A 23246-nucleotide genomic window follows, 5' to 3' on the forward strand; every position below is an offset into this window, starting at 1 on the left:
CTTCTAAACAGTTTAACACACTTTTGAAGAAAGATGTGTACATGTCTACTAACTCTCAGGAGAGTATATGATATGTTAAATCACACAATAACATTTACAGGGTCTATTATAGATTTATTGATATGTTGTTCTGGCTCATACAAACATGCGATCGGTGAGCACGGGTTACTGGTTGATTCAAATCATCAAACTGTAGATTTCTAAATATTGTTACAGTAACTGAAATGAAGTTAATTTTTACTCAGAGTTCCTGGCTTTGCCTGTTAGTAAACCATAAATAAATAAATAACTGTAACGTGTTTTACTGGCCAAGTGAGCCTTTTTTTTTTTTTTGTCGTTTCACAGTGTTTTCCACATGAATAAAGCACATACTTTCACAGCTCATGGGATGCAGTTACAATATGAAGATGAAACACATCTTCTGCACGGCTACATCACACCCACACAACAGGACATATTAATAACCCATAACAACAGCTCATGCTAATGTCCTGCTTTAGAAATAAAGAGCAATATCTGGTCTCGCTTTATTTTGATGGTCCCTTTAACACATTCTGTTGACTGTAAGTAACGTTGCACCTACATGTCTACTAACTCTCAGGAGAGTATTAGTAGAGTATTAGTAGACTGGTAGGGTTAGAAGAAGTTGCTTATAGCCAGTAGATTGTCTGCTAGGGGATTATCAAAATAAAGAGTTACCCACTATCTTCCAGCGGTCAGCAGAATGTCACATGACTGGCATGTCCGTGGGCTTTTTTGGTTTTGGTTTGTAGGTGTCACCGGGGCTTGACATTAACACCCTTCAGCCCACCAAATGTGTGTGTATTTCAGCAGTGGTGTGTGACGCAGTCACTCCTACTAGACACTTCAGCAGGTTGAATTTGATATATAATATAAACAGTTTTCAAATGTAGTCTTTTAAAAAGGCATCTGAAATAATAAACTGAGCCCAATGTAGTGTTGTCCAAAAATATCTATTTTTTTTGCAACATATTGATCCTGAAATGTCTGAAACTGATCTCCTCACTCACTCTTTTAATTTACTCCGGATGAAAAATGTTGCTGTTACAGGACTTGAATTTCGGCGTAGGATTGCGCATAATTTACATGATTACAATAATGTCAAAATGCCAGTCTAGGTGAGTATTCACGTAAACAGTTATGTCTTAAGTGAACGTAAACAATTGAGAGAAATCGCATGTGTAACAATAGGATCTGTGCGTCAGGCCTTAAAGTGACAGCAGCCTAATAATCCGGCTGCCAAATTATGAGATAATATTACAAATATTTTATATCTTTTTTTCCATATGGCATCGATGTCAAAATTGTGGCCAGTGAAAATGCTGAGTGGCTAGTAACTTTGGAAAGCCACTAGGGGTGTCACAATATATCGCAATACAAAACTGCAACAATATGTATCGTGGATAGTGACAATATGTATTGTGTGTAATTCACCCAAAATAAAAATGATTGTGTAAGAAACAATTTAAGAGTTTTAGAGTTGATAGTGATAATGTCAATGTCAATTAGTAAAACGTATGGAAGCATATGGGTAGCAATATTCAATTTGAAATGTAATATGCAAATTGACAATGCAATATGTAAAATGGCAATGCATTTCTGTATTTAAATTTACATTTGACATTTTCTTACCAGTTGCCGAGCCCCAACTTCACGCAGTGATTGATCGGCTTGGAATGCATTTTAATTTGCACATTGAATTTTGCTACATTCATTGGGGGACATTTAATGAAAATGCAATCACAAGTGTCTTAACTTTGAGTGTAAATGCAATTAAGAAAAATCACATTTAAAGCTCCAGTCCGTAACTTTTTTAAGTTAAAAATAATCCAAAATAATTATATTAAAAAAAACTTATTCTGCCAGTGGTCAAAACTATCTGCTTGCCATAGCTAGATTCAAAACGGTTAGCTTGTAATAATGATTTTAATTCCAGTGGTACTGGTGGGTTTCCGCGGGAAATTCAAGCATGTCTTTGCGTCATGACGTCACACCCGTACACATAAAGAAGGAGTTTCGGCTAGCCGGCTATACTGCGCGTGACGAGATGTTTAGATGTATAGGCTTTTCTCGCAGCACTTTACATGATTAAACTTATGGCGGATCCAGAAAGATCCAAACAACAATCATCAGTGTCAACTGGAGATTCAGCAGTTATAAAACCCAAAAGACTTCGTACTTCGGATTTAAGGTGGCTAGAGAAAGAGAAAGAAACCGTCTCATGCGAACACAAGGATTTAAACATCGGCGGGGCTTTTGAAAAGTGCGTGAACTCCGTGTTTTGAAGGGGTTCAAAACGGAAGAAGAGACGGCTTTTTTTCTGCTGAACAAGTAAGACATTTCAATAGTTCAATCGTGTAACAGTACGTTTTCTTAATTAACACAGTTATGGAGTTTCCTTTGTTGTGCCTTTCTCGTTTTGCTATTATGGAGAATATGAATTCTGAACTACACAGGTAACCATAAAACACATTAAATTTAACATTAGTCACGCAATGCTGATGTTGTTAACATGAATTTGAGAACAAAGTAGGCTATAATTTGCACGGTTGCTGTAAATCGCGTTGATTAAATCTAACGAAGCTTATCATGTCGAATGCTTTTTCCCCCTTAGTTGGTCAGAACAAAAATGGATGTTACTTACTTGTTCAGAAGACATTTTCTTATGAAAATTCTTATGTTGGTCAAACTTTCAAAAAGTGAATCTGTGATTCTGTATGACAGTATCCACACAGCGCGGTGACTGACAGCAGCACTCGCCTCAAAGCACTGTGTTCATCCGCGCTGTTTCATGTCGATTTACAACCCACGTAAAGATGATAATTCCGCGAATCACTGCAGTTACAGATTTCGAACAGACAGATGGCGACAAAGAGGAAAAGCTACGGACTGCAGCTTTAAATAATCATTTTGCTACAGTTTTTGCTTGAACATGTTCAACATATCTAAGAATTTCTGTAATACATTTTAATTTTAATTTAGCAACTTATAAAGCGTTAAAATGTGTATTCAATTTACATATTAAACCTAGTGTATGAAATGGCAAATGTAAATTGAATACTGCTACCCATAGGCTTCCATAAAAAAGTGACATACTTTATTTAAAATATATCTAGTAAGTGAAAGAGTGCAAGCATATTAATCTAAAATAATTCTGAATTTTCAGCTTCAGCTTCAGAATCATTAATATTGTTATTCTGGTGTCTCTATTGTCCTGTGCATTGGGTTTCCAGCACCAAGTCTAAGCCTATTCATTTACACACACAATGTTATATAAAATTTAGCATTTCAATCAAAAGTAAATTTTTTTGTTAAACTTTTATCATATGTCTTGGAGTATCGCAATAATATTGTATCGTGAGTTCAGTATTGTGATATTTATAAAATCGTGACATGAGGGTATCGTTACACCCCTACTAGCCACAGTGTCTCGTGAGAAAGAAAGTTTAAGTCGAGCCCTGGGTGTCACTCACCAGTAAAGTTTGGAGCGCTCCACCAGCGCATACGTGTCTCCATCACCGATGAACGCTCGGCAGTTTAGACAGGTGAAGCATTCTGGGTGATACTTCTGCTCTCCGGCCACCTGGAACACAGAAACACTGAGATCAGACACGCTTTACGCTCTCCAGATGTTCAACACAGAAACACTGAGATCAGACACGCTTTACGCTCTCTCCAGATGTTCAACACAGAAACACTGTGATCAGACACGCTTTATACGCTCTCCAGATGTTCAACACAGAAACACTGAGATCAGACACACTTTACACACTCTCCAGATGTTCAACACAGAAACACTGAGATCAGACATGCTTTACGCTCTCCAGATGTTCAACACAGAAACACTGAGATCAGACACGCTTTACGCTCTCTCCAGATGTTCAACACAGAAACACTGAGATCAGACACGCTTTATACGCTCTCCAGATGTTCAACACAGAAACACTGAGATCAGACACGCTTTATACGCTCTCCAGATGTTCAACACAGAAACACTGAGATCAGACATGCTTTATACGCTCTCCAGATGTTCAACACAGAAACACTGAGATCAGACACGCTTTACACGCTCTCCAGATGTTCAACACAGAAACACTGAGATCAGACACGCTTTATACGCTCTCCAAATGTTCAACACAGAAACACTGAGATCAGACACGCTTTATACGCTCTCCAGATGTTCAACACAGAAACACTGAGATCAGACACGCTTTACACGCTCTCCAGATGTTCAACACAGAAACACTGAGATCAGACACACTTTACACACTCTCCAGATGTTCAACACAGAAACACTGAGATCAGACACGCTTTATACGCTCTCCAAATGTTCAACACAGAAACACTGAGATCAGACACGCTTTACACGCTCTCCAGATGTTCAACACAGAAACACTGAGATCAGACACGCTTTATACGCTCTCCAGATGTTCAACACAGAAACACTGAGATCAGACACGCTTTACACACTCTCCAGATGTTCAACACAGAAACACTGAGATCAGACACGCTTTATACGCTCTCCAAATGTTCAACACAGAAACACTGAGATCAGACACGCTTTACACACTCTCCAGATGTTCAACACAGAAACACTGAGATCAGACACGCTTTATACGCTCTCCAGATGTTCAACACAGACACACTGAGATCAGACACGCTTTACACACTCTCCAGATGTTCAACACAGAAACACTGAGATCAGACACGCTTTACACGCTCTCCAGATGTTCAACACAGAAACACTGAGATCAGACACGCTTTACACGCTCTCCAGATGTTCAACACAGAAACACTGAGATCAGACACGCTTTATACGCCCTCCAAATGTTCAACACAGAAACACTGAGATCAGACACGCTTTATACGCTCTCCAGATGTTCAACACAGAAACACTGAGATCAGACACGCTTTATACGCTCTCCAGATGTTCAACACAGAAACACTGAGATCAGACCCGCTTTATACACTCTCCAGATGTTCAACACAGAAACACTGAGATCAGACACACTTTACACACTCTCCAGATGTTCAACACAGAAACACTGAGATCAGACACGCTTTACACGTTCTCCAGATGTTCAACACAGAAACACTGAGATCAGACACGCATTATATGCTCTCCAGATGTTCAACACAGAAACACTGAGATCAGACACGCTTTACACGCTCTCCAGATGTTCAACACAGAAACACTGAGATCAGACACGCTTTATACGCTCTCCAGATGTTCAACACAGAAACACTGAGATCAGACACGCTTTACACGCTCTCCAGATGTTCAACACAGAAACACTGAGATCAGACACGCTTTACACGCTCTCCAGATGTTCAACACAGAAACACTGAGATCAGACACGCTTTATACGCTCTCCAGATGTTCAACACAAAAACACTGAGATCAGACCCGCTTTATACACTCTCCAGATGTTCAACACAGAAACACTGAGATCAGACACGCTTTACACGCTCTCCAGATGTTCAACACAGAAACACTGAGATCAGACACGCTTTATACGCTCTCCAGATGTTCAACACAAAAACACTGAGATCAGACCCGCTTTATACACTCTCCAGATGTTCAACACAAAAACACTGAGATCAGACACGCTTTATACGCTCTCCAGATGTTCAACACAAAAACACTGAGATCAGACACGCTTTACACGCTCTCCAGATGTTCAACACAGAAACACTGTGATCAGACACGCTTTACACGCTCTCCAGATGTTCAACACAGAAACACTGAGATCAGACACGCTTTACACGCTCTCCAGATGTTCCACACAGAAACACTGAGATCAGACACGCTTTACACGCTCTCCAGATGTTCAACACTGAAACACTGAGATCAGACACACTTTACACACTCTCCAGATGTTCAACACAGAAACACTGAGATCAGACACGCTTTACACGCTCTCCAGATGTTCAACACAGAAACACTGAGATCAGACACGCTTTACACACTCTCCAGATGTTCAACACAGAAACACTGAGATCAGACACGCTTTACACGCTCTCCAGATGTTCAACACTGAAACACTGAGATCAGACACACTTTACACACTCTCCAGATGTTCAACACAGAAACACTGAGATCAGACACGCTTTACACGCTCTCCAGATGTTCAACACTGAAACACTGAGATCAGACACACTTTACACACTATCCAGATGTTCAACACAGAAACACTGAGATCAGACACGCTTTACACGCTCTCCAGATGTTCAACACAGAAACACTGAGATCAGACACGCTTTACACACTCTCCAGATGTTCAACACAGAAACACTGAGATCAGACACACTTTACACGCTCTCCAGATGTTCAACACAGAAACACTGAGATCAGACACGCTTTACACGCTCTCCAGATGTTCAACACTGAAACACTGAGATCAGACACACTTTACACACTCTCCGGATGTTCAACACAGAAACACTGAGATCAGACACGCTTTACACGCTCTCCAGATGTTCAACACAGAAACACTGAGATCAGACACGCTTTACACACTCTCCAGATGTTCAACACAGAAACACTGAGATCAGACACGCTTTATACGCTCTCCAAATGTTCAACACAGAAACACTGAGATCAGACACGCTTTACACGCTCTCCAGATGTTCAACACTGAAACACTGAGATCAGACACACTTTACACACTCTCCAGATGTTCAACACAGAAACACTGAGATCAGACACGCTTTATACGCTCTCCAAATGTTCAACACAGAAACACTGAGATCAGACACGCTTTACACACTCTCCAGATGTTCAACACAGAAACACTGAGATCAGACACGCTTTATACGCTCTCCAAATGTTCAACACAGAAACACTGAGATCAGACACGCTTTACACGCTCTCCAGATGTTCAACACAGAAACACTGAGATCAGACACGCTTTATACGCTCTCCAGATGTTCAACACAGAAACACTGAGATCAGACACGCTTTACACGCTCTCCAGATGTTCAACACTGAAACACTGAGATCAGACACACTTTACACACTCTCCAGATGTTCAACACAGAAACACTGAGATCAGACACGCTTTACACGCTCTCCAGATGTTCAACACTGAAACACTGAGATCAGACACACTTTACACACTCTCCAGATGTTCAACACAGAAACACTGAGATCAGACACGCTTTACACGCTCTCCAGATGTTCAACACAGAAACACTGAGATCAGACACGCTTTACACACTCTCCAGATGTTCAACACAGAAACACTGAGATCAGACACGCTTTACACGCTCTCCAGATGTTCAACACAGAAACACTGAGATCAGACACGCTTTACACACTCTCCAGATGTTCAACACAGAAACACTGAGATCAGACACGCTTTACACGCTCTCCAGATGTTCAACACAGAAACACTGAGATCAGACACGCTTTACACTAGGGCTGCAACGATTAGTCGACGTTGTCGACAACGTCGACAATACAAATTTGTCGACAAATATCTTTGTTGTCGAGTAGTCGTTTGATCTCACGTGACCTAATGTAAGGGCCTGCAATCCCGCGATTTGACCGCTACGGCGCTGTAGCGCTAGAGTGTAGTGCAGCCCTTACAAATGCTATTGCGGTAGAAGAGAAAACAGCGCGAATTATGACAGTGCAAACGAATCCGAACTAGCAAGGTTTAGGTTTGGGAAAGTTTCACAAAACTTCAAATCAAGAATGCTGTCGTGTGCAATTTTCACGGGAGCACAACATGCATGTTGGAGTGCAAGAGGAAACATCCCGGCAAAAGAGGAGCCGGTGAGAAGTGAGTGTTCTCCAGCTGGAGCTTAGCCTACTAACCAGCGGTAAATCTCTCTTTATTAGAGAATGCAATACTACTAATAATAGTAATAATATTATCAATAGTAATATAATTACAGTAATGTGATGACTTATTTTGTATAGAATAAAGCTTGATCGAGCTTAGGAGTCAGGGCTGTTTTTATTATTGTAACACTATTAGTATATTAGGTATTATTATAGTCTTATCACTTGCCTGTATTTTGTTCAATAATCATGAAGACTTACAAAACGAGATGTTATATCCTTCCTATGACATAGGAAGAATATCATGGCAGTTACTTTATCATACTATAAATTAAAAGGTGAATGAGAACGTCTCTGTCAGCTCAATTGTCATGTAAAAAAAGATTGTAATTTTATAATTATAATAATTGTTTGCAGATTCATATTTTACCATTCTTTGTGTCCTGAAGTAAATGTCCCTTTTTCTGTTTCAGTTCTAAGAAAAGCAGTGGGCCTATTAAACAATGCTTAGAGAGCATTTGTGTGTGATTTGAGTTGGACCGAAATCTGAAAACTTAAAGAGAATGACCTGTTTAGTTGGCTCAAAGTTCATTAAAACAACTATTTCAAAACCTGAAGTGATTTTCTTTTTTTATATTATAGTTAGAATATGTATAACTCAATGTTTTAACTACTTGGAAAAGCTGAATAATCGTTCCAAACCTACTGATTAGTCTGCGAAATAATCGACGATTAGTCGATTAATCGTTCTAATAATCGTTAGATTAATCGATTATCAAAATAATCGTTTGTTGCAGCCCTACTTTACACACTCTCCAGATGTTCAACACAGAAACACTGAGATCAGACACGCTTTACACGCTCTCCAGATGTTCAACACAGAAACACTGAGATCAGACACGCTTTACACGCTCTCCAGATGTTCAACACAGAAACACTGAGATCAGACACGCTTTATACGCTCTCCAGATGTTCAACACAGAAACACTGAGATCAGACACGCTTTATACACTCTCCAGATGTTCAACACAGAAACACTGAGATCAGACACGCTTTATACGCTCTCCAAATGTTCAACACAGAAACACTGAGATCAGACACGCTTTACACGCTCTCCAGATGTTCAACACAGAAACACTGAGATCAGACACGCTTTATACGCTCTCCAGATGTTCAACACAGAAACACTGAGATCAGACCCGCTTTATACGCTCTCCAGATGTTCAACACAGAAACACTGAGATCAGACACGCTTTACACACTCTCCAGATGTTCAACACAAAAACACTGAGATCAGACACGCTTTATACGCTCTCCAGATGTTCAACACAGAAACACTGAGATAAGACACGCTTTACACGCTCTCCAGATGTTCAACACAGAAACACTGAGATCAGACACGCTTTACACACTCTCCAGATGTTCAACACAGAAACACTGAGATCAGACACGCTTTACACGCTCTCCAGATGTTCAACACAGAAACACTGAGATCAGACACGCTTTACACGCTCTCCAGATGTTCAACACAGAAACACTGAGATCAGACACGCTTTATACGCTCTCCAGATGTTCAACACAGAAACACTGAGATCAGACACGCTTTATACGCTCTCCAGATGTTCAACACAGAAACACTGAGATCAGACACGCTTTATACGCTCTCCAGATGTTCAACACAGAAACACTGAGATCAGACACGCTTTATACGCTCTCCAGATGTTCAACACAGAAACACTGAGATCAGACACGCTTTACACACTCTCCAGATGTTCAACACTTCCTCGAGAGCTACATGTGCCCTGATGGCGACTCACTTTCTATCATCTTGTAACTTTTCTTTTTCTTCTTCTTTTTTAGTTACTATTGAGGGTTTAACACATAGATCAAATAACTTGTTTAACGAACTTGAGCAAACATTCTACCATTTTTTTTTTCCAAAGGTGGCACTTTCTAATAATAATTCAAAATAAATAATAGAAAACCATTGTCTTTGATTTCACAAAAAACAAAGGTCATCTTAAGGGTTCTTATCTGCGATGAATTTGTCCCGTGAAAAAAAATTAAAGTTATGCAATCTGAAGGAGGAGAAAAAAACATTGAGTGCGCTGAAATATTTCACTCTTCTTTAGCATTGTCCATTCCGTCGGGAGAGAAAAAAAAAATCCACTCCGCCACAGGATCCTTTTTAAACCATCCAAACTTATGCTTGCTTCCCAATTCACCCTAAGACGTGAATGAAAATATCAGCCCTTACATTGAGCTTAAAACCAAACGGTTTCTCAATGAGTATAAGTTTTTGAGGTAGCCACCAAAGAAACATAAGTTCCCTCTACCCCCAATTGACCTCCTTCTTCATGTCAGCTTTTCTTTATATGCCAAAACAGGTGAGCCTATTCAGCGCCCTCTAATGCTTTGTAGTGTTTCTACACCCTTCCATTCTTACATGGATGAGGGAAAAAAAAACTGTTACAGATATTTCACTCTGTTACAATCTTCTATGATCTATTATTATCTACATAACCTGTGTCTTTATACTTTTTTATTCTTAAATATTATCATGTGTCTTGTTAGATTTATATGTGTACTGGAAGCTTAAATAAGGTAAATGCATTGTGTGTACAAGCATACTTGGCAATAAAGCGCTTTCTGATAATGATTCACATAAGGATGACAGCTCAACAAAGTCTACAGGTGTCCTGAACACATTATTTAATCAATACACTCATTCATTCGGTTTTAGTTCAGAGCCATCAGTGTAAGTGTTGAAGAGCAGTGAGAAACAAACCAGATACTTGCTTTCATACAACGGCCTCAATAAGTGATGACACTTATGACACACCATGTCAAATCAATATCAAGAGTCTGTAAACGGTATGTTTGGATCGGCTGGTGTTTTAGTGAATGTATGAAGTCAGTTTTTCTCAAATCTTATACATTGTCTTCATTTTCAGAACTAGATCTATTCTTTATAATAATACTACTAATAATAATACAGGATTTACGTATTATGAAACATTGAGATCAAATAATGTTTAAAGTAATGTCATTACACAGCCATATTTTAAGGCCACCTTTGGTTTAGCTTCCTCTGCAACTGTTTCTTGGTGTTTTTCAAATAGGAAACAAATGTGACGCCATGATCTTAAAAGATGTGTCCTTAATAGGTCTTTCCATTCCTTTCTTGGAATCTTTTGTCTTTGATAAAAGTGAGATCTTGTACCATAAATTCTGTGTGCACGACACCTAGGGCGGGGGAAATTTGACGACATCACACAGTGATGTCACGGATAGCCCACTGCTTCCTCATTTCACTCGCTTCATTTATAAACTCTCCACCGACACGGAAAACAGAGCTGACAGACCACGACACGTCTGAAAATACACCGCACACCCGCACCCACAGAGAGAACATCTACTGTACATCTCAAGATCCACCGCAAACAACGGTTTCCAATCAAGAGATCTATGCAAAACGCTCAAAATGATCTTTTACAAAACAGGGGCCTGTAGAGTCTCTCATTACCATGTGTTAATAATGACATCAACAGTTGCCAGACATCGACTTTTAATCAGATTCCAGACATTTCAACACATCAGCAAAGCTCCAGTAGGAAAACACATCTCCCATGTTATTATTGGGGAAGCAGCAAACGTTCCTCTGTGGTGTCAGTGCTGGGCTGGACGCATGGTTGAGCCATATGAGGTCCGGCCTAGGACATGTTCACCCTTTATTCAAATATAATTAAAAATTTTGTCAGCGTATTGCATAGTTGTGCTTAAGAGTCAATTGTTTTATGTATGGTAATGCAATGAAACATGCCAAATTGTGCGACATAATTTTTGGCCATGCTGTCATAAAAAAAATTATGAACACATGCAAAAACAAAAGAGAACCAAAGAACTGATTATGTTGTAGTCACTGTATGCTTTATTTCCTGAGATTTTAGAAATAGAAAGCTTTTGTAACATTATGCATATCTTTACTGTCACTTTTGATCAATGTAATCCAACCTTGCTAAATAAAAGTATTAAATTCTTTAATTTCTTTCTAAAAAAAAAAAACCTCAGATAAATGCTGTTCTTTTGAACTTTCTATTCATCAAAGAATCCTGTTTTTTTTTTTTTTGAGATTTCTGAAGGATTATGTGACACTGAAGACTGGAGTAATGATGCTGAACATTCAGCTTTGTCTTTACAGAATAAATGATATTTTAAAATGTATTCAAATAGAAAACAGTTCTTTTAAATTGTAATAATATTTCACAATATTACTGTTTGTTCTGTATTTTTAATCAAATAAATGCAGCCTTGGTGAGCAGAAGAGACTTCTTTTAAAAGCATTACAAAGCTTACAGACCAAACTTTTGTACAGCAGTATATATACACTCACCGGCCACTTTATTAGGTACCCCATGCTAGTAACGGGTTGGACCCCCTTTTGCCTTCAGAACTGCCTCAATTCTTCGTGGCATAGATTCAACAAGGTGCTGGAAGCATTCCTCAGGGAGTTTGGTCCATATTGACATGATGGCATCACACAGTTGCCGCAGATTTGTCGGCTGCACATCCATGATGCGAATCTCCCGTTCCACCACATCCCAAAGATGCTCTATTGGGTTGAGATCTGGTGACTGTGGAGGCCATTTTAGTACAGTGAACTCATTGTCATGTTCAAGAAACCAATTTGAAATGATTAGAGCTTTGTGACATGGTGGAAGTAGCCATCAGAGGATGGGTACATGGTGGCCATAAAGGGATGGACATGGTCAGAAACAATGCTCAGGTAGGCCGTGGCATTTAAACGATGCCCAATTGGCACTAAGGGGCCTAAAGTGTGCCAGGAAAACATCCCCCACACCATTACACCACCACCACCAGCCTGCACAGTGGTAACAAGGCATGATGGTTCCATGTTCTCATTCTGTTTACGCCAAATTCTGACTCTAACATCTGAATGTCTCAACAGAAATCGAGACTCATCAGACCAGGCAACATTTTTCCAGTCTTCAACTGTTCAATTTTGGTGAGCTCTTGCAAATTGTAGCCTCTTTTTCCTATTTGTAGTGGAGATGAGTGGTACCCGGTGGAGTCTTCTGCTGTTGTAGCCCATCCGCCTCAAGGTTGTGCGTGTTGTGGCTTCACAAATGCTTTGCTGCATACCTCGGTTGTAACGAGTGGTTATTTCAGTCACTGTTGCCCTTCTATCAGCTCGAACCAGTCTGGCCATTCTCCTCTGACCTCTGGCATCAACAAGGCATTTCCGCCCACAGAACTGCCGCTCACTGGATGTTTTTTTCTTTTTCGGACCATTCTCTGTAAACCCTAGAGATGGTTGTGCGTGAAAATCCCAGTAGATTAGCAGTTTCTGAAATACTCAGACCAGCCCTTCTGGCACCAACAATCATGCCACGTTCAAAGTCACTCAAATCAACTTTCTTCCCCATACTGATGCTCGGTTTGAACTGCAGGAGATTGTCTTGACCATGTCTACATGCCTAAATGCACTGAGTTGCCGCCATGTGATTGGCTGCTTAGAAATTAAGTGTTAACGAGCAGTTGGACAGGTGTACCTAATAAAGTGGCCGGTGAGTGTATATATATATATATATATATATATATAATATTTTCCTCATACATTATTTTGGTGGTTTAATCGAACTTGTAGGGTCATTAAAAACAAATATCCCTTCCGGTCATTACTTTTGGTCACTACTGTACATGTTTCTACTAAACTACATGAACTACTGTGGAAGACAACCTTGTTCTCCGTATAATCCCACTTTGATACCATACTGTACATATGCTGTCCACACAATAATTCATCCTCCACTCTAAATATTACAGCTCACACTAAAAAGAAATGAAAACCCACATTGAGCCATGTTGACTGTGTTACTGTGTTTGGCAACAACTGGGCCGACGAGTGATTTCAAAAGTGAGATTTACATATGGGAAAGACTGGAATTCACCACCTTCCAGACACACTTACACTTCCTTCATTCATTCCACAACAGCCAGTTTCATGACTGAAACACTGTCAGTCCACAGACACAAACCACCTGAACGCACCTCTAGAAACCAAACACTCATCATGGCATCATGCTGCTTCTGCTCGGAAACCCTTCAGGGGAAATCTCCACTATCACTTTTGGTGATGGGCAGGGAAGCTTTAAGAGCACACGTGGCCCTGAGGGACTGACGTACAGTACACACACAGCTCCATCTGAAAGCTGCTCTTGACCTTCACAGCACACACTGTCAAACACACTGCACTTCTGTACCTCATTCATCCATTCATTCATCTGAAGGATAATGAAGCACTGCACCAGTATGTCTGTCCTCACAGCCTGTTAGCACGTCTACCCTGGACAGCAGTTTTTCACGATATATCTGACAAATTCAAAAGTACCAGAAGGAGTAGATTCAGTACAGCACAAGCTATGCTAATGTCATGGGTTTGATTCTCATGAGCATGTTCTGCTGATGAAAACCCCTTTTACTGGGTCAAAGTCTCAGCTAGATGAACACATGTGAATATCGACCGGTACATGTCCATGTCAGTGTGTCCCAGTGCTGCATCTGGACACACACACACCAGTGGCACACAGAGACTGGGACGTGATGCCAAACATGAGCCGGTTTACCAGTCAGGGATGCGATCCATAGATAATCTACTGCTATAGAGGAGAATTACACGTACATTTATCATCATCATAATAATAAAGAATGATGGTTTTAGGTCAATGATTTCCCATATCATATGATGCCAGAAGACTCAATGAGAATGAATCACACAGAAAATAATGTGAGAATATCCATTTGGAAACGAGGTCGACTGTCCAGTTATGATGTTGTGGTGAAGATAAATCATGCACCGATGCTACAGTTTTCTAAATGTCATAATCATTTGTTAACAAACAAGTATACTTCAATGAGCTCATTGTTTCTGCCTTAAATATTACATTGTTTCATTGAATGCATTATTAGCTAACTGTGATGTTGTACATTTCTGAAATACATAACTCAGTTTCCTCTGATAAGAGATCACTCTTGTAGTGTGGACTCGTGCATTTTCTATAAAGCTGCTTTTGAAACGATGTGTTATTGTGACAAATAAATGTGAACTGAATTGATATCATTTCCGTGTCTGTAAACATCCAGATTCAATGTACTTTACATCTGCATCTACACACATGCTTAAATATGTTTGATTTATAATGTTCTGTAAATATATCAGCATATGAATTGCCTTTTAAATGATAATGAATCAAATAAAACATGTAAAAAATCAACTGAGCTGAAAATGAATGAAATCTATTCCACACAAGAAGGCTGTGTAAAGTGTGTAAAGCCCCATCAGCACGAGAGAGAGAGAGAGCGAGAGAGCATGTGGCTTACCTTCTTCTCTCTCTTCCAGGGTTTGAGACAGCAGAAGCTCCAGTAAAACACATCGCCGACCATGACCGGCGGCTACAGCGTGCGGATCATTCTAGCGGAGCCGGCGCAGGAACACAACACTGAGCTCATCCCAGAAACCTCTGTTACTCCCTCTGTCTCTCGCCCGCTCACTCACTCGCTCTGAGTCGGTGACTTCACTTCCTGTCGAGCGACACACACACCTCCCCCACTCGACCCAACCCTCCCACTGACACACACACAACCCCTCCAGTGAAAACAGGCTCAAGTCTTCAGCTGTACAGCAAAAGGAAAGCTCAAAGACTACTGATGCCAGCAACCTTGTAAACATGGCTGAGGGTACCATGTGATAACTGAAACCTCCAGCGAATCAGAGTGAACTGTCCGTATCAGTCAGATCTAGATCGAGACTTGTACAGACCAAACAAAACCCAGAGAGAAACCCAGTGAATTCCCCATAAGCAGACGTCGCTCATTCTGATGAATATCACGGCAACTGTAACTCCAGGAATCAGACGGTGGATCTGTGAGAAGACATGAGGGACGTGTGGAATGTGGAAACACCACGCCACTCAAAACTGAACAACACACACATTCGACACTTGAGCTTTCATAACAAACGGCTGAAATTAGTCATGGCAATGAAACTAGCAAGGGGGTCTGGGGGGGTGTTGTGAACACACACAGATCCACACAGACATGTCTGTCACTGAGCTCACAGAAACACACGAATAAACACAAGAAACCGATGACATGGAGCCGTGGCTGATGGGAGAGTGCAATAACACAGGCCTGTTGTGTGTGAGTGCGGTGGGAGGAGGGCTTTCCACAGAATAAGCATCCGCTCATGTGGGACGCGTGTGAGAGGAGTGAGAGTGATTGCATTACCCCACTCAGCGTAAGTAACTCCTGACGGAGAACGAGACTGTAGCGCAGGAGTCTTGTAAAGCAGGCTAGCTTTAGCCCAGATTAAGTGACTGATTTGAAACGCTCTTCACGGGCAGAACCTCCTTTACGGCCACTCACTCAATACTCTAAAAGGCACAGTATTGCTATACCAGTATTGGATTGTTTTGGAATTAGATGTAACGATTCTTATCAATACATTAATTATTTAAGGGAATGTATTTATTACAATCAACAATTCTGAAAACAACTCGGAAGAAACATTTTAATGGGATGGTTGCAGTGCGTTCTGGGATTGCCTTCTCTATGAAGGAAACATGCAGTGGAAACAAAGCGTTATTCGTGTATTGCGCAACAAAGAATACATGGTTTACAGGCGGGGTTTACTGGGGGGGGTTCGAGTGCTGTGTTGTCTGGAGCTTCAGCTTCTAGCAGGGGCTCAACAGGCAAACTGGCCAGGAAAAGAGTGACCCAACACTTTCCCCTACGGAAAGGCCAAGGGAGAGAGAGAGAGAAAGAGGGATACGGGCCATCTTTGGGCCAGGCGTGGGAGAGGAGCTCGTATATGGCCAAACACTGGTCCAAGTCCTCGTAGTTCAGACCCTCACTGAGAAACGGGATGTGAAGCTCTGGGATCCGGGAGAGACTCGGAGTAGAGGAGCTGCTCTGTCCCAATGGGAAGAGCCCTGAGATGAGGGATTACATTTCCTGGCTGGCCTGGGAACGCCTCGGGATCCTCTGGGAAGAGCTGGCAGGAGCAGGACTACAAATATCCGGGAACACTTTCTATGAAGACCAAGCTTATAATGAATTATAGCTCCATTTTTACTTATTTATAAGTATTACAACTCTATAGATATTATATTATAAAGACTCATTAAGACCTACTGTATACTGCATTATAACAACAGTTATAGTTGCATTTATAATATTTTTATAATTACTTATAAGTTTCAATGCACATGCCCATAATCCATTATACACTGAATCATAGTTATTAATCAGTCTGTCGTATTGTTTCATGAATGTATTTATAAGAACACACCACAGCTATTAATAACAATATATTCACTTATTTGACAGAAATAAATTTGAGTTACTAAAAAGTCATTGCAACTATAATATAACATTATGTTATATTATAGTTGCAATGATTTTTTAGTAAGTCAGATTTATTTCTGTCAAATAAGTGAATATATTGTTATTAATAGCTGTGGTGTGTTCTTATAAATACATATTGTGAGTGATAATACAGTTACTAACCTCTATAAATGCCTCATTGACGGCTTTAAGTAAAGTGAAAACATAGGATGCAATTTTCCTAAATCAAATGTTAAGAAATCATGAAGATGTTCCCATTATACATTTTAAGTTGTTTACTTGTAAATGTAACTAATAAACAATAATCCCTGTAATAAAATAATGTGAAAAAACCCCAGAAATCATTAATACAAAAACAGTTGAGAAAAATATTACATACTAGACACTGCAACAATATTTTTTAAGTATAATTTCAAACTCTTATAAGCAATACCATGGATATGGATGAGGAGATATAGATTTTAACAAATCAAAATGAACATTCATGACCTCTAATGCAAACATTAGCCATTAAAGACATAATTGATAACAGCAAAATGTGCCTCTGGATCTATTTTATATTTGATCATTTATAAGTCAGTGTTTAATGTGTTATGAGCATGCACATTGAAAAAGCAAATGCATGACATACGTAATTATAAAATATAATATAAATATAACTGTTGTTATAATGCAGTATAGGTCTTAAAGAGTCTTTATAAATATATTTATAGAATTGTAATTCTCATAACTCCATATAAATGGGGATATAAGCTTGAGCTTCATAGAAAGTGTTAGCAAAAGCACAGACCACGGAGATGCAGGAGATGCCTTATTTATCTGACACAACTCACTGTTCACTCCTTTACTGGAACATTCGAATTCTACTATTCATATTCTGCGGATGTCAAGTCTATATTATTATTGTTCACACATCACTCCTCAAGTTCTAAACAAGTGTGTGGCTATTGGGATCTCTTTCCGTTCTTCTGGTCACAGGAGTCTACAGAGCTGACCTCCGTCCTCATCCAATCCCCTAATGAAGATGTGCGTCTGTCAGTCAAACGCAGGAAGAGCATGCTGAGCCATCTTTAATTCACTTATCCCGAGTCCGGGGAGTTTAATCATCGGGATGCACTGCCTGAGGCCGTCTGCGTGCCACTAAATCACACAGACCAGACCAGACGAACAAACACAGACCACAGACTCCACCATCTGCTTTATAGTTCCAGCAGAGAGAAGCTATTTGAGCGAAACCAAACCCTGGTCTTGACCAACACTGCAGAACAAGGGTCACCGTCACACCGAGCGACTGCTGTGAGAGAAAGCAGATGACAGCATGCCGTGTGGGTGAAAGGTTTCATCATCCCTGTTAGCTGCACCTGTGCTTTATAAGCGAAGTGTGTGGCCTGAACACTGGCTATACACTCAGCAGAGCTCAGAGAGAGCCCGTGTTCATGACAGGCACTAACATTTAGCTTTTTAATACACTAATAGCATCAAAAAGTATTTTCTTTGCTCTGTTTTACTGTAAATAGCATCTATCGTTATGTGCACTTAGTATCGTATCTTAATGTCATTATTATTTACACTAAGTGGAAATAGCAGGATTTTCTTGTGTCGAAGTGTTCATAGTGCATATAGTTGGAGATAACCTATTATTTGCTCCTCAATGTATTGTCAGATATTATAAAACAGTGCAATAATAACAACATATTCCGTGTATATGATTATATTGATTAAAATCATAAATGGATGCTGCTTTATTCTAGCCATAAAGTCCTATTCTCACTACCAGTTAGGCTTTTTATGTGTAAATATGTTTCTTTTTCTTTTTAAATAAATGCCTCTCTAAGCTGACACGCAATGGGGAAAGAGAAGAGGTGGATCTGAGCTTAAACAACCAGCACCTGCGTTCCTCTCCTCCAGACACTGATCCTGGTATCGGGTTTCTGTTGTCATGTTATCCGGCTCAATCAGACATCAGTGGGCGGAGTTTGTGTAAACGGCCTCTGGCAACAAGACGGCCTATTGCAGCAATTTGGACATCTTTAACCCTTTTGTCCTTGAAATATTCATCTGTCACACACGAAAGCTCATGTGAATGAATGTGAAGTGTTACTGAGGTGGGCTGTTATAACTGTTATAGGACTTTTTGCATGCATTTATTAAGGTAATGAAATGTACTTGTTGAAAATAATTGTTATTATGTCCTCCTCCATCACACCCCTCACTCACATCCATTTCATTAAACTTCATTTGAAATCAAGATGTAAACAAATTAAACATAACAATTCAAAAACTGGAAAGAAATGAAGAAAAACTAAATTTTGTATAATTTTTTCATTCTCTAATATAAGTACTTGTGTTTCAACCCTCCCCATCTTGTCAGCCATAATGCTATTTTATTATTTTTTCTTAAACATGAGGAAGAAACACCTTAGGGAACATGAAATATCAAATTACACCGACAAAGGCCGAGTGTGAAGCACAACACACACATGTGTGTTATAGACCTGCAGGAAACCATAACTAGGGCAAGGTTCAGTCTGTATGAATGGTTTCTTCAGAACAAATGATATGAATCTTCATCATCACCCTATAGAGGAAATGCTGGTCATGTTATCATTTCATATTGCTGAGAAGATGATATGATAACATTCTGGTCTAAACCTAATCCTCCACAAATAAAGGGTTGGATTGATGTCTTAAAAAGTATTTTTAATATGGAGACAATTACATTTTATATGAATTATCAGAAGGATTTGTTTGTTGAATTCTGGTCCAAATGTATAGAGTATATAACTCATATTGAACCAAATACATTGATTTAGATTGAATGTTTTTTTGTTCGTTTTTGTCTTTTTTAATTATGCGACTACCTTCCCCTTCTTTTGTAAATAGTTTCTGTGTTGAAACTGAGGATAACTTAAAGAGATATATTGAGGTGTTTGGTATTATGAAGAACTTTGTCACTGGAGAGTCTTGCTATTCCAGTTTAAGGAACATTTTTTGTAAACTGGTAAAGCTGTAAAAGTGACAAATGTGAACAGATTTTGATCCCTTTGCCATAACAAAACGTTTAAAAAAATACAATAAAAAAAGACTGGATTCCCTCAACGTTTTGCACATCGCAGAAATCACTGAATTCTACGCATGTTGCTTTCCCAAAAACACATTAAATTGACTGAAACTGAAGCAGATGTAGAGGTGACGCTCATATGGAGTGCAGTGAAACACCAGCTCACCTGTGAATGAACACAATATACCTCTAAAACACATATAGTAGTGCTGTAATGTGTGTAATTAGGCTCTGCAATATCAGCTTTATTTCGATTAATTGTGCAGCCATAACTTGATCTCTATGTGGTAAATGTACATAGAGTATAGCAAGTCCAGAACTGGCAAGGCAGCTTTAGTTTAGTAATGATTTGTGTGTAAACGAACCAGAGGATAACCTGTCCTGGCCACAGATACGCTATACCAAGACTGGATTCAGGCACAATGAAGGAATTCAAAAGGTCATTAATCTTTCAAATGATCATTCTTGTCCAATAAACAACTCTTGCTCTTGTGGAAACACTAAATAATACAGCTAGCAGTGAATGCACTAAAACAAAAGGCCACACAAACTTTCCCTTCATTACACGACCTCTGAATTATAGATCAGCTCTTCCATGCTTTGCTCGTGTGTGTGATCCGGCAGCAGTAACTGTGTGAATGGAGTGTGTAACTGGAGCGGCTGCCTGTGAGACTGTGGGGTGAGGAGAGACGGCAGAGATGCGGTTTCGGACGGGTTGGACTCACCATGATGAGTCCGGTGGCGATGGGCTCTGAACAGCCATGACACAACTCCCCAAATTTGGCCCAGTAGTCCTTCTTACAGAAGAGACGGCCGTCCTTCTCATAGTACCAGTGTGAGAGAGACGCCCCGCACTCACAACACCTGCGGATCAAACACCACACACACACAAGGTCAAAGGGAATCGTTGTCAGAACACTCATTCACTACACACCACAACACAACAGTTAGTCCAGCTGGAAATGAAGTCATGAAATCTTCTATTGCTGCTCAAGAGTGATGCATTCATGTTTGATCAGCTCTTCTCTTCTGCATTTCACACAAATACAGGCAAGCAAGCTGTCCTGGCAAATCACATTATGATTTTAGGGAATTTGTTCATCATTAGATGTTAAGATTTGTATTTGCTTATTTTATTTATTATCTTTTAAACTGTGAATAATTAACTTATATTCCCCTGGCCATTACAACTTTCTCTTTGTGGGTTTCATCACTTTTTTGAATGGCTTCTGAGGCTTGTTAACTAGAGACTCATTTAACTAGAATTATGTAATACAGAGAGGTTGTGAAGTCATGAGACACAACAGAGTAGATTCACAATGCAGCACAGTCTTGAATGACTTCTCGCTTTTATAAATGGCTACTCCCTCACTTACGTGTAAATATTAAAGGTGCAGTAAGAGATTTCTGAGAATCATTGTTGAACACTCTTGATATCTGAAATAAGCCCAAACAACCCCCCCCCCCCCCCTTCATTGCTCCGCCCCCAAAATGCACAAACACACAGTGCAAGAGTGGATGTATGTTTATCATAGATGAAGTGAAGCAAGATAATACTTCGCGAAAAATAAAGTGATGATGACAAAACGAAAAGAAAGAACAAAATGTGTATTTTCAAGCAAGAGCTGGTTGTTAGGTCACCAACAGCACAGCAGCTTCAGAAAAACAATGACACTCAAAACCAGTGTTGCTCACATATAGAAGGGAATCAAAGCAACCTCTTTCTAGGGCTGTACTCAACCAAAGAAAATCTTGGTCGACTGAAGTCCTGAAATTTTCGACTAAAAATGACGTTAGAAAAAAGACAACGTTAAATTAATTAGCTGCGCACAGTGCGCAGTACTTGGTAGCCTAAATGAATCATAAATAAACATAAAAACTAGTGGGCTATTTGCAGTATATTAAATTGTTTTGACCTAATTATTTTGCACTGAAATGAGTCTGACACACGAGTCTGTCGAGCCTATGATTTCTGAAAATAGTACTATGTTGTCTAGTGATATCATCACAAGAACTGTTGAGGAATATCCAACATAATTTAGACAATTCTTTTTGGCATATGTTATAATAATAAGTTATAACTGTCAGACACTATCATTTCAGCCGCTCTGTGCATGTCCTCGCACCGAGCGAGGCTGAACATGAGCTCAGCTTCGCCGCTGAGACACAAATAGACTATTAACTTAAAGCTTTCACTCTTAATAAACACAAAAGGCACGTCCACTTTAATAAAAAAAAGAATATTTATTAAACAAACCAGATCAAGAGCAGAAACTAAATAAAGTGCATAACTGAAAAATAAAGCATCTTAGGCTCAAAACTAACACAAACAGTCGGCACAGCGCAATTGCGCATTAGGCTCCAAATAAAAAATAAAAAAGTTAGGTTATCACACTAAAACATTGAAATATGCCAATTCTGATATGTTCATATAGCCTACTCAAAACAGACAGGGCAAGCTAACGTAGACAAGTGAGCTTACTGCTTTTAGATGATACGACATGTTTGTCGTCGAGCTGTGGAAAACTGTTGCTTGCTAACTTTGCATTCGACCTTTTTCCCGTTATCAATTTGAACAAAATGCTGCCACACTGAGGACTGACTATTAAACGCTCTCACAATTAAATAAATAATAGTCAGTATCAAACCTTCTATAGCCTACTTATCGTTCTCTCTTGGGTTGGGCTAATGCAAAAAAGGTGAAAACAAGGGGGGTGTTCTGAAGACAGACTGTTACCTGTGAAACAAGGATACTCTGAAAACACCCCCATTAGCAGTTAGTGCTTTCCACCTGATGAAATGAGCGCGGCAAATGTGATGAAATGAACGCAGCAAAACTGATGAAATGAACGCGGAAAAAAATCGACCAATCAGAATTTTGGTCGAACCAGAACGTATCAACCAATTAATCGACTAATCGACTGGGACAGTACAGCCCTACCTCTTTCC

The 23246-nt window shown here is 39.7% G+C and overlaps 1 protein-coding gene across 3 annotated transcripts in view; it reads right to left on the reverse strand.

Moving 5' to 3' along the window:
* limk1a (LIM domain kinase 1a) overlaps positions 1 to 23246 on the reverse strand; it is a 72736-nt gene that overhangs the window by 13181 nt on the left and 36309 nt on the right. For 2 of the 3 annotated variants that reach the window (XM_056270726.1, XM_056270721.1), the window contains 2 exons: positions 21023 to 21161; positions 3495 to 3604 (listed from right to left, as the gene is read on the reverse strand). In XM_056270726.1, coding sequence (XP_056126701.1) covers positions 3495 to 3604; positions 21023 to 21161 — 249 coding nt within the window. Of the gene's footprint in view, positions 1 to 3494; positions 3605 to 15211; positions 15332 to 21022; positions 21162 to 23246 lie in introns of those variants that run through there. The other variant, XM_056270727.1, reaches the window with a different exon arrangement.

The sequence above is a fragment of the Rhinichthys klamathensis genome, unplaced genomic scaffold (assembly GCF_029890125.1).
Source record: "Rhinichthys klamathensis goyatoka isolate OS25496 unplaced genomic scaffold, OSU_Roscu_1.1 h1tg000014l_1, whole genome shotgun sequence".
In the NCBI taxonomy this organism is placed as follows: domain Eukaryota; kingdom Metazoa; phylum Chordata; class Actinopteri; order Cypriniformes; family Leuciscidae; genus Rhinichthys; species Rhinichthys klamathensis.